Source organism: Peromyscus leucopus, chromosome 2 (genome assembly GCF_004664715.2).
Source record: "Peromyscus leucopus breed LL Stock chromosome 2, UCI_PerLeu_2.1, whole genome shotgun sequence".
Lineage (NCBI taxonomy): Eukaryota > Metazoa > Chordata > Mammalia > Rodentia > Cricetidae > Peromyscus > Peromyscus leucopus.
The window spans coordinates 146,704,773-146,717,893 of record NC_051064.1 but is presented as its reverse complement, the minus strand read 5'-3'; the positions used below and the strand labels follow the sequence as shown (position 1 = coordinate 146,717,893).

At 57.2% G+C, this 13,121-nt stretch overlaps 1 protein-coding gene across 1 annotated transcript in view; it reads right to left on the bottom strand.

The window, feature by feature from the left end:
• Casz1 (castor zinc finger 1) overlaps positions 1–13,121 on the bottom strand; it is a 53,202-nt gene that overhangs the window by 18,160 nt on the left and 21,921 nt on the right. The window contains 4 exon segments of the mRNA XM_028893628.2: positions 462–552; positions 2,251–2,319; positions 3,331–4,165; positions 7,383–7,871. Of these exon segments, the coding sequence (XP_028749461.1) occupies positions 462–552; positions 2,251–2,319; positions 3,331–4,165; positions 7,383–7,871 (1,484 nt within the window).

The following is a 13,121-nucleotide window of genomic DNA, read 5'->3' as shown; positions in this document are numbered from 1 at the left end:
TGATGACACATTCTCCCTAGTGCTCAGTGCACAGGCTGAGCAGGCCAGACAGAGGGAGCAGGCTGCAGATGGTCCGGCACTACCTCTTCGCCAGCTCTGTACTTGCCAGTAGCACTCACTGAACATGGGATCTCAGTGTTTCATCTTGAAAGGGAAGCAGTGAGACCAACCCTTGCAAGTGCCGGAAAGACCCGTTAACTGAGGGTGCAAACCAATGGGCATAGCCCCGTCCTTGCTACACTCCCAGGGAGAGGGATTTGCACCACTAAGACATCAATGGCTGCTGCAGACACCCTACTGGTTGCTTGCTTAGCAGGAGCCCGGGAATGCAGACTGCTGCTCTGTGCTCTTTGCCTGTATACCCACGTGAAATTCAGATAGCTAGTGGAGGACGCTCCTGTCCCACCCACTTCCAGCAAGAAACTACGCTGGCCTGGCGGGGGAGCAGAGCGTGGCCATACCTGGTAGTTGCATTCTGGGTCCAGGCAGTGATAGTGCTCTCGGTACTGGTAGGCGCAATGGATGTGGCCACAGTGTTGACTCCCTGAGAACCTGAAGAGGAGTGAGAGGGTCAGACCCATCTTGGGATGCCAGTCCCTGGAAGGACTCTTCAGGAACCCAGGTCTGAACAGCTATTTCTGCCTGGGCCCTGAGGACGTTCTTCTGGGGTTTAGAGGGCCTGGGTGGCAAGACAGAGGGGACAAGGGTAAAATGGCAGAGACTGGGAAAGCCAGGGCCAGGAAGTGGACCCTGTCAGGAATCCCAGGCCTACCAAGCTGCCTGACTGCTAGCACCGGCCTGGAAGGCAGCGCCAGCTGGAGCAGAGGTCGGGACTCAGGTGGGGACAGCATCAAGTTGGAGAAAGAGACAGCGCAGAGGGGAGACCTAGAGCCCATGCTTTGGCAAGTAGTGGCTCGACCCCCCCCCCATTCCCCACATCCCGCCAGCTCTGACCAGGGAGGGGCCCCCGGCTGGGCCAACCCTGGGATGTTATGAGAGGTGCTGAAGTCTCTCTCTCTGTTCTGGGCTTCTCCTGACACTTGAAACAGTCCAGAGTTATGAATTTTTTTTTTTTTTTTTTTTTTGTTTTTTGAGACAGGGTTTCTCTGTGTAGCTTTGCGCCTTTCCTGGAGCTCACTTGGTAGCCCAGGCTGGCCTCGAACTCACAGAGATCCGCCTGGCTCTGCCTCCCGAGTGCTGGGATTAAAGGCGTGCGCCACCACCGCCCGGCTCAGAGTTATGAATTTTTAAAGCACGGCATCTGTCTGACTTTCCGAGGCAGGGGGCTGACTTCCCAGTCAAGTACACGGCCAGGAGCCCTGGACCGCTGGCCACTGGATGGCCGTTCTCTGGGCCTGGATGAGCCAGGGCGTGGTTCTCACAGCCTTGGTGATGGCCAGACGGGGCCAGCCACTCTGGGGAAAGCCAGCCACAAGAGCCGGGGGGAAGGCACCTCATTCAGGCAGCCTGTTCCCTTCCGTGGGTGATGCACTGCATGGGGGTTGGGGGAAGAAACCCCACCGCACAGGGAAAGCCACCGGCAACCGGCATTTCAATGGGAGCCTGCCAGAGGGGCCATCTGCTGAGGGAGGCTCTCAGAGTAATGACGGTGATAACAATAAAGAGAAGACAGAGGGTGGAGAAGAACACGGAAGACCACGGGAAGACAGATGCCGCCAGGGCGTGTCCCCTGCCACCTGTGCCTTGAGAGGCTCGATTTGGGGAATGTGTGGAGATGGATCTTCATCTGCCAATCCTACCTCCTTCAGGATGGCTCTCAAGGCTGGGCTTCATCAGAGTCCCCCTCCCCCACTCCCGATCCCCATCCCCCCCAACCCCGGGATCCCAGCAGGCCATGGCAGGAGAATGACTATTTCCCTCAACCCCAACATCTCTGCTGTGGTCTGCACTCTATCCAAGGCCCCACATGAAGGCAGGACCCAGGTCGGCGGCAGCGGCAGAGGGCCCCCATCCTCACCTGTGGCAGACCTGGTACCAAGCCTTTTCCCACAGCCCTACTTGGGTTATAAGTTGCCCAAGGACTGTGTGGCCTGCCCTGTCACAGAAGGGAGGATCTAAGGTGGACACAGGAGCAGCCTCTCTGGGGAGGCTAGGCAGAGAGAAAGGAGACGTGGAGAAGGCAGCCTCTCGGCCTTAGGGACGAGCTAATACATAGGTGGTCCCAGAGTCCTTGGGCATTCCTGGCTTTCCCCCCGACCTCTATCCACAGGCTCCTCCCCAGGGGCCTACCTGGCAATATATTTCTGGTAAATGTTTACATCTTCGGTGACAGCTGGTTTATCTGTGGGCAATCCGTTCCTGGTAAGACACACAGGGAGGGCACAGCCGATTAGCGGACAGGGGTGGCTTCAGACCCCAGGAGTGTCTGATGGGTAGCTCCCTGCCCTGGGCCCTGGGTCCTCTCTCCTGGGCCCTGTATCATTCTGGGGCACTCAGGGTGGTGTGGAAAACATGTGTTAGCAGAAGCCCAGGGGGCTCGGTTAGTCCACCTCTGACAGGAGTGAGCTACCCTGAGCAGGTGGGGCTGGAGGGCCCGGCCAGGCCTACAGTGAGCCTGGGTGGAAGCCAGGACCCAAGGCCCCCAACAAGCAATGAGAATGAGTGTGGTAAAGGCTGAGGAGAAACACCGGGCAACGGAGGGGGGCAGAGGAGGAGGACAGTTGCCAGACACACGCGCAGGGTAGCCATACTCATTTCCACACCCTCAAACCAAAGGGTACAGACCGGATCTGCCCGGTTCACAGCTTCCAGGACCTGGAGGCCCACACTGCTGAGCAGAGGAAATGACTTGAGGGACGGGTGTCATTTGGCCTTACAAGACCCACTGTCTTGTCATCCAGGCCAATCTTCTATCCCTGGGTGACAGTTCCCACCTACACCTAACTTCCTGCCTTTTCCATGGACCAGGCTCTGAACCAGCCGCCAAGGCCGCCGCCTGGACCCCAGCCCCAACCCCACCCCCGAGTAAGCTGTTTCTACCAGCCACAGCCTGCAGTCAGCCCTTGTGGCAGAGGGCAGAGGGCAGAGGGAACAGGTCATGGCAACGGAGGTTAGTAAATAAGGAATGCACAGGTGTGTGACAGTGTAAGGGTAGGCAGGAGATGTGTCATATGCAGGTGTGAGATCAGTGCAAGAGCACTGGATGAGGGCACAAGAGCAACTATGTATGTGTGTGTGCGTGTACATGTGTGCACATGCGTGGCGATCTGGGTTACACAAGTGTCCACCACAGGCAAGGAGGTCGACCTCCCTATCCAGTCTGGCCCCAGGGTTCATGCGGGCAGTGGGCTGGGGGGGGGTGCTCCTTACTTGACAGTGGAGACAGTTCCCGTGGTGATAGAGTCTGTTTTGGAAAAGGTTGACTTCAGGTACTCGGGAGTGTTGAAGGTCAGGGAGGCAGACGGCTCAGGCCCCGGCCCGGGGGCGCTGGGAGCGCTGGGCACACTGGCGAGGGGTGTAGAAACCAAGCTGGGGGTGGGCGGAACCTTGGTAGGGCCTGGCTTCTGGATGCCCCGAACGTCGTACTTGGACGGGCGCCCCACCTTGCCTGTCTTGAAGGCGATGGCCCCGCCCATGTCAGGGCTGCCCTCCCCTGGTTTAAAGAGGTGCAGGTACTTGACGTTTTCCAGGTCATACTTGGATGGCTTCTTGTATGTGCTTCCGTTCTGAGGCCTCAGGTTCTCGCCCGTCTTCAGTTTGTGGATGAAGAAGTCATACTTGGAAGCGCGGGCCACCAGGTTCTGCATCTGCACACTGCTGTGGGACGGTAACGGCAAGATGGTGGCCTTGGTCTCCAGGTGGGCTGTGTTGCTGGGTAGCCGGAGGCTGGGCAAGGGGCCCACCACCTCCTTGCCTGCCCGGTCCTCAGCCTTGCTGCCATGGGCGGGCCAGGGAAGTTGCTCGCCAGCCTTGAGTTTACGGATGTATTCCTCATATTTGGAGAAACGTGCCCGTTTGCTGAGGGTATCCTCTGACGTGGGCAACATGGAAGAGGCAGACGCCTCAGGGGTGGAGCCTGCATGCGGCTTCTCAAAACTGAGCTTCCTGGCCAGCTCATCCCTAGTGTTCTGGTCGTCATAGCCAAACATGCCGAGGAACTCCGTCATGGTGGAAGCCGCGTAGTCCCTCAGAGAGGAGGCTTCTCCTACAGGGGAATGAGGGGTGTGTCATTTCTGGGAGGGAGCCGGGGAGAAAGAGACAAGGAGCCCCTCTACCTTGAGCCCCCACCCATGGAGGGAGGGGACTAGTGTGGGGTGGGGCGGAGCAGGACATGATCTATGGACATTTGGCTCACTTGTTAGGTTTTACGACTCTTAAATTAATTTGTTTTAAAAAAAAGTAATTAATACTGGGGTAAAATAAAACGAGTTCATCAATGCCAGGAAAATCAATTTCCTAAATGTTCTGGCCGATGGCTTTTCAGTACATTAAACAAAGTTTCATAAATGTCTCCGCTCTCTCGCCTTGGCCTAATATGAAAGAGAAGCCATTTTACTGGAAGTAAGGCAAGATCCCAACCTGCCTCCTGAGGTGGGGGCAGCGGTCACAAGGAACAGAACAGGTAGGGTTGGGGACCGCTAACTAGACAGGAGGGACCCCAAAGTAGAGGGAGTCACTGTGAGTGGGCGGCTGAGTTCTGCCTGGCTGGAGGATCATGCCTAGTGCCTCACGGATCCCCTGGGCAGATGAGGGATGTGGCCTAAGATGCCTCAGAATCTGACCTCTTGACCAACCTCCTCAAACTTTCCCCCAATAACAGAGCGGAGTAGAGGCAGGGACTATGCCTCTGTGTCTGCTCAGACTTAATCAGTGCCTGCCACCACCACGCCAGAATTTGTATCAAGGACAAGTCCTTCAAATCTCCTGGTCACCTTGCAGATCCTCTGCTCACATATAAGGGTGGGTCACCTGGGAGAGTGAAGATCAGAGCCTTGCTGGATCCAGGGCAACAGGACTGAGGGAAGTGTGTCCACGGTCCCCACCATTTATATCCAACACTCTGAGAATTCCTCTCTCTCTCACTCTCTCTCTCTCCCTCACATAAGGACACATATACATATGTACAACACACATACTCTCATATACACACTCAAAGACATAATCTCATATACTACACTTACACACATACCCATAATAATGTGCCCACATTTATACACACACTGAATAGTTATATACACACTAAATTCATATTCCTGTTCTACAGATACACACATACACAATCCCCAAGCCCCGCACCCAGGGACCCAGGACAAGCCTCAGCAGTGCTGGAGGAAGTGAGCCCCTCACATTGTCTCTTCCACATACAGTCTGTCACCACAGCAGATGGACAGTCCCCCGCATACACAAGCTCATTCATGTCTCCCCCAAACTCCTGCTCTACACCTATGGTGGGCCACTCCCAGCATCCAGGTCAGGTACATGCAGGCAAGTGAACTAGAACAGCCCGGAGACTTTCCTGCTTTACCCTCTCTCCTGTTCTCCCCACCTGAGCACACTCAAAGCAACCAGGTTCCAGGCCAGAATTCCTAAGAACACAGCCAAGGGAAGGCGTGACCAGAGGGGCCTCCGGACTCCCTCCAATGCTGCCAGCTCTAGGAGTCAGAGGTCATATCAGAAGGGGAGCTGATATGGAGCAGTGTACCCTAGCAGGAGACAAAGCCCAGTGGAAGAAGGGGCTCTGAACCATCATGGGGGGCAGTGGGACCCCACTAGGGACAGGAGAGGACAGTCAGACATTCCTCGGACACCCAGAGTAACTCAAGGAGCTTAGAGACAATTGCCTTGGCAAGCTGATGGGTCAGCACAAGCCTGAGCTCCAGACACACAGGTTGGGGGCTGGCCTGGGAGTGGGCTCTGATTGCTGGATGAAGTGGTTCAGGGACCAGGGAAAGGGGCTAAAAATAGCTAGAGGCAGCTGAGGCCTCACTATATATGGCAGAGAAACAGAAGGCTCTGAAGGGCAGGCAGCATTGAACAGGGAGGGGGCAGCAGGGGTCCCACAGACAGCCAAAGTCCTCGGGAGCCAAGCCCCTGGTGGGCAGATGAGGCTTGGGCTAAAGACGCAGTGCCCAGGGCTGAGAGGGGTCCAGGCTCGAGGCCTGGGGCGGCAGTCACAACAGTCCACACCCTGCTCCTGGGAGGAGGGGAAGAAGGCCGGAGGAGACTACCTGGTGGCCCTGGCCATGGGTGGAGCTGGGTGTGGGACGAGGGTGTGGAGGGACAGCAGCCCTTGTGCATCCCTCTCCTCTCCTCAGACCCAGCACAATCACCTTGTGTCTGGCACCAGCAAGGGCTTTTCCTATCAGAGGAAACTGAAGGTCACACTTTTCCTCATTGATCTTGCAATGTTTGTTAATTACTCTGTCACTGATGTGGCGAAGGATAATTAAACAGCTCTGTTTATATCTTATATGCATAATTATGTGGCTGCGCAGGGCTCCCCGCACAGGGAGGAGATGCGCCCCTCGCTGCAGGGGGAAGGGGACAGGGGAGCAGGCAGGGGAGGTGCAGGCTCCAGGAATAAGCCTAGGAAGGGTCTGGGGACTAGAGCCAAGGCCCCAGGTCCCAGGGCTCCAATCCAAGAGGAGACCCCTCTCCTGTCTGAAATGCCAGGCCAGCCCTCCCCTGGAGCAGAAACAGGGAAGGCGGCTGTGTCCTAACAACAAGGAGACACTGATGAAACCAGGCCTCTGCCTTCTTGTGGGAAACAGGTCGGCCAGAGGAGCATGTCCAGGGCAGCTGCATGTTGAGGGGATCCGTTGCTGGGCTGAGCCAGGCTCCTGGCTCTGAGACACCCTGCTTCAGAGGGCAAGATGGGACACAGGGAAAGAGACAGGGTGGGGTGGGGGCACAAAGCCCTTTCTAGACATCTCATTAAGCTACCAAGAGAGCACTTAGAGCCGAGAACTCATGCCGTCCATGCTACCGCTGACACAAGCCGCATGCCATGGCCAGGTAGCACGGCCCCAAGCAGGCTCATCCCTCTGCAGGTTTGTACAGTTACCGGGGTACCCACCATCTGCTCATTCATCTATCCAGTCTGTCTGTGCACATGTCCACCTGCCCCATCCTCTCAAAGCCCCACTGCTAGCAGCTCCCAAGGCCTGCTCATATTCAGGAAGCTGCCAGTTCCGTCCGTCTCTCTCCCACCCCGTCTCTCCAGTTCCGTCTCCCCCCCCATCTCTCCAGTTCCGTCTCTCCCCCACCCCATCTCTCCTATTCTTGCTAGGTTGGATAAGGTACCCCTGTTTGGAGGAATGAGGCAGAATTCCCTGGATACACCACCTTTGCCTGCTGGGCCTCTCCAGGGAACTGGGCCCTCTTCCAGCCTCCCCCGCCCTCCCCCACGGCCAGACACACACCTGAAGCCTGCTTGGCACTGGGGCCGCTGTCCTCTTTCGAAGCCGTACCATCCGAGTCCTTCTCCTCCAGTAAACTGCTATCCTTGGAGGGCTCTTCTGCATGGTCTTCTTCATCGCTGCAGCCCTGTGGCTGGACCATGTAGACGCCCTCGGGGGGCAGCTCCAGGCCCTCACGGGCAATGCGCCCCAACACCGGTGGGGGTGCAGGCTCTTCGCTGTATTCCCCATTGACCCATTTCTCGATCACGGCCCGTCTCTTGTCTTCTTCACTTCGGGGAGCCCGGGTCACTCCAGACTCAGGGCCACTGCGTTCTTTGTCCCGGGGACGTAGTGGGCTACCTTCAGCTTGGGAGCCAGCCTCGGCTCCCTTCTCCACGACCACCTGTCGGCTCAGCTTGGCACAGATGGCATTGAGCTTCAGGCCGCCTTTGCGCTTGGCTGCCATGGGAGGCTTGCCCGCAGGTGGGTCGGTGCACCGGGTGCCTTCAGCTGCAGGGATGGAGGGCACGGAGGTGAGAGGCCTGCACACCAAACACAGCCACCCCCAAAGCAGTTCTCCATCCCCCGACGGACGGACCACAGTTCTGTCAAACTGCCCGAGACCACCGGGCCTGCGCCCATCTCCTGTATGAGCCTGGGCGGGTGCTCCAGGGCTGGACTCACGAGTGCTCTGCCCTCACAACTGCACACAGTGTCCGACATGAGCGAGGTGGTTCAAGACAAAGGAAGGAAGGAATGGCTTTTCGAACACAAGAATTCCCCTGCCCGGTTCCCGAAAGAACTTCCTAGGCTTGCCTGCCCGAAGTAGCCCCTCTGTGAGGGGGCATGTCCTTTGACACAGGAAGTGAAGGCATGGGCAGGTGAAGGGCTGGCATGCGGTAAGGCTGGCAGTGGCAATGTGAGCTGCTGGCCGCTTGGCTCTACTTCTGAATCTTCCACCTCACCACGGGTCCCTGGGGAAGAGTTGGCCGCAGCCAGCTTCCAACCTGTGCCAACCTCCCGCCTCACCGACCCAGCAGCTCTCGGCTGGCACCTTCCCTCCCTGAGCACCTCGTTCTCTGGCAGCTCCTCTGCCAGATCAGGTCTCTGGCTCTGCCCCCGTCTCTAGTTCCCGCTTCTGCCCACTGAGTGTCGGGGTTCTTCTCCTTGGCCGCTCGGGAGCCTTCACAGGCCGCCCCCATCAGTCTCCTCTGCTTTTCGCATCCCCACCCCACATGAAGTCTGGCCATTTCCTATGGTTGCTTCCTTCCCACAGACCTCAGTGAGGGCTACCCAAACCCAGCTCCTCGGAGCCCTGCTATGGCCACTATTCTGGTCTTAGGACCTCCTTCTTCCCTTTAGTTCTCGTAGCCCTGGAAGTCTACTTCCAGACCCAGAGGATGTGTTGGGACTTCAGTGAGGGACCAGCTGAAGCCACAGGTCCTGTGCTTAATCTCTGACGGCAGCCACTGAGCAGCCGGAAAGGCTAGAGAAGCTGCTAGAGTAGCGGCCATCCCCTCGCACTGCTGAGCCTGTCCTCTGCCCTCGTCAGGCCTCCCAGGGTCTCGGGCACAATGGCCAGGAAGACTAGCAAGGGCAGACACACATACACATCGCCACCCCATATATCAACCTGTCAGCTGTCCACCATGCATTTGGTGAGGTCCTACTCTGTGTCAGACCGTGGGGTGTGGCCAGACACAGGCCAGCGGCCACATGGAAGGTCTCTACTCACAATACCTCTGCATCTAGGGATTCCATCTACTTTCCATAGCTCTTTCCAGGGAAACTGGCATGTCCCGTATGGGTCAGGGTGCGGGGCTCTGCTCAGGGCTGTGACGGATGATGATCAAATACCATGAAAAGCTGTACCCCGAGAGCCCACCGGTGGCTATATCCCTGTCTGCCTAGAGACCTCCCACCACACAAAGGTAAGTGCTTGGACTTGTACCTGCAGATTAACCGCCCTTCAAATATACAGTTCTCAGTGAACCAGGATCCTTGCCTTGTCACAAGCTGCTGATATGTATGCTCTTGTCCCAGAAGGGACAGGGTTATGCCAACCTATTCCACTGCTACAGAAAGGCCTACTCAGCTTTGTCCCCATATTCCTAGTTCAGGGGTCATGGTTTCGGGGCCTTTGGCCCCTGCCCAAGCCAATGCCCATTCTATTCATGTTTGTCCACAGCACCAGGTCTGTGCTGTCCAACCCAAACCCAGAGCACCCACGCGTGGATCCTCTTTGAAACTCAGTGACAGGGCTCATGGTCACACCCCATCCCACTTAGCCTGTGTGCAGACCGTCAGGCTCTAGGATAACACGTTACTGTCAGCAGGGTAGCAGCCTCACCTGGGCCCCTTTGTCCCCTGTCTTGGATGGGAAGAAGCAGGCGGAGTGGAGGGGCCTGCACTATTTTTACCAGGAGGTAAGCAGCCAAGTGTGTATGGCAGACGGCAAATGAATCTATAAATATTTATCCCAAGGAAGAGGGAAGCACAGGCTCTCGGGGCTGCACTTGCTGCTGGCAACACCCCCTCCTCGGGTCTCCACCCATCCTGGAGCCTCCCTGAACTTCGGCCCACCCAGCACACCCACCCTCTCTCTATCTCGGCTCCATGCCGAGTCTCTGCCTGGGCCCCCACCAGCTGCGATGCAGCTGCGCACTCAGGGCCCACCCCCAGCCCCAGGCCCCTTTGCTCTAGCCAACTCCCTCTACACCTGCCCTCCAGCTGCTGCTCTGCCCCAGACCACCTGCCTTCCAGATGTTGCCCTCCCCCTGACTCTACTGATGGTCCCAAGGGTGGAAGTGGAGAAGCAGAAGATCTGGGCCCAGGACACAGGGACAGAGAGGCCCGGGCAAAGGCAAGGCTTGCAGTCATGAGTGCCCGCGCGCGCGTGCGAGATTGCGGCTGCAGGAAGGGGCTTCTGTACGAGGCTGAGAAATGAGCTGCCTGCCTGCCTTCCGGTCCCCATGAACCTTCAACCAGCCCCTCCATCAAGGCCTTGGAACCTACAGATTAATACTGCCCCCTCCACTGGTCTGACCCCAGACTCCTGCCCATGTAAACATTCCTCTGACTTTCTTCCCTAAAATATAAACGCCATGGCCGAGCCTCAATGGAAGGAAGCCATCCGTCCCCGGTCCTGTCACTGCCCCTTTCATCTCCTTCCCGCCACTAGCCTGCCCGCTGTTCTATTTACACTGGACACTTCCTCTGGGAACAATACTGCCCAGGAGGCAGGCTTGGGCCGGAGGGTGGGAAGCGCAGGGGGCTCCTGTTCTGCTTGTCCAGAGGCGGGCAGACTTGGGAGCGGCAGCGAAGGTGGGTAGCGGAGAGTGCAGACGAGGAGGACCTGCAAGAGTCCACCCAACTCCGGCAGCCTGTTGCTGACCCCAGCAGCTCTGCACCAGCAGGGTAATCACTAGGAAGTGCATAGTATAGGTTACAGCCTGGCCGTGGGGCCAGAGTCCTGAGTGCACAGCCTGGCTCTGCCTGTGGTGAGCTCCAAGCCTGGGCCAGATTTCTCGCTGGAGAGGCACAGTAGAAGTGCACAGGACCTGGCAAGCATGGACTGGGAAAAGATGTCGAGCCCAACAGGGGCAACAGGCAGGTGTGATGTCGCATCTCAATCAAGATACTAAGGCAGGGAAAGCCCATTTGGCTCAGCAAAGTAGAAGGAAAGGACAGACAGGAGGCTTGGGGTTGCCATCTCTAAGCTCCCTGGGTTCCAATTCTCCTTATGAGGGCTTGAAAGTCAACAAGCCCCTCCCCCTCAGCAGGCATCCAAGAGAAAAGGAGAACCCGCCAGGGCTGGGTAAAGAGAGACACAGTTGTCTACCACTCAAGTGGAGACTCACTGAAGCCCTTAAGGATGGTGAGCAGGCACCATGATGATCTCATTTGTCAGAGAAGGAAGCTGATCCTGGAGCTGTAGACACCCCAGAACATGAGCACATGCTCCCAAGAGCCACTGAGGCTGGGGCTTGAAACGGCCCAGGCTTCCCTACAGGAGTTTCTTCCGTCTCCTATGCCGGCTCCTCTTCAACCTCACTTCCTGTTCCCATAACTTGGAGCCCCCTAAAGTGTTAACTGCGATGGATAAAATGGTGCAGCAGATTGCTACAATAAATAATTTACTGATATTTATAAATATTCAAATCAGCCAGCTTCAGAAATCGAATGAAGGGAGGGCCCCGGGAGAAGGGCCCGATATGGCATGAATCTCATCATTCCCTCCGAAGGCTGGGAAGGCCAGGGCTCCTGCCAGCTTTGGTGAGAAAGGGGGGCTCAGAGGGCTGCACCTGGGCCCCATGTGCCCCAGCCTCCCTGACCATGAAGTGAAAACCAAAGGTAGCTAGAAGATCTGCTCCCTCCTCATCTGGTCCAGCCAGACTGTCTCTCAGAGGCAGCCTGAGCACAGTAGGAAAGGCTTGATGCCCACTGCCTTATGGCCCTGGGTCTTGGAGTTGCCGATCCTGCTGGGGTGGGGGCAGTCCCATGGGGCTGGGCAGGCCTGGCAGCCCCCTGCCTCCACCCCCCCATGAGTAATGTATTTCGTGGCCAGGCTGCCTGTCAGCCACCGGGCTCCGGTGCTTTATGGGCTCTGCTTGGTGGCTCTGAACTCCCTGGTAGGAAATAAAGTTCTCCCTGCGCGTCCCTTCTAAACATTTCACTCAGTGGAAACGGTGTTTAAGAAAAATGAGGACATATTTCTTCCTAAGGATGCAGTATCCCCTTTGGGCGGCCTAATGCCCGCTGTATATCAGAAGGTGGGGAGGCAGGGGCCAGCAGCCAGTCCCCTGGGGTGGGGGTGTATGGGGCCCTGCCTGCCTTTGGCCAGAAGCAGCTCAGGGGCCATGGGCACTGCTGGGCCACTCTGGTGACTGTCCTAGCCCGCAGTATCTAGAGTCCTGTCGCAGGTGACATCCTCAGACACCTTGTCTACGCTGGGGAATACGCTCTGGCGCAGGTCTTGGTGATCCCCTCATATCCCACCATGTTGGTTGTGGTGTCCCCATTTCCAGATGAGGCAGCAGACGCAAAGAGGCTGCTAACTGCTTTCTGTCACCCGGTCAGCACGAGAGCACGGCTCCCCCCAGGCTCAGATGTCCAAGGCCACAGGCTTAAGCCCTGCACAGGCCTCCCACAGCCTTCTGAAGAGCTGTCCAGAGTCTCAGAGGTGGTGTACTGTTGGAGTTTCTGCCCCGGCTACCCAGGAAGAGCTCAGACTCCACAGACCACAAGCCCCAATCTGATAGTGTTGTGCCTTTGCCTCAACACCAGAGCACTGTCTGCAGGCCACGCCTGGACTGAAATGGGAGGCTATGTTGTGACAACAAGACAGGCAGGCAGTTCACTTCCTGTACCACCCCGGCTTGTTCAGCACAGATGCGGGAACAAATTTCAAGAGTGATTACAAGAGCCACGACTGTGGCAAAGCACAAGGCGTGACACGAGAGCCTGTGAGCAAGGGAAGGAGCTGGACACCGGCCCTCACTTCCCCCTCTGCCACTGCTCTGCCTGTCTCCATACGAACAGTTCCATCCCCTAGCTCTCCTGGCCAACAACTGTCCCCTAGGAGAGGGATGTCCCTTCTTGGGCCTGATCCCAACCTTGGCTGGGAACACAAGGGCTTCTGAGTATTTGTGGGAGGAGGGAAGGGTTGCTGCTACCCTGGGGTTCTTGGCCCTCCAGGCTGGGGAGTGGGCGGGGCTTGGCCACTGGGCCCTAGCTTGCCCCCCTTTGTTTATTTATTTA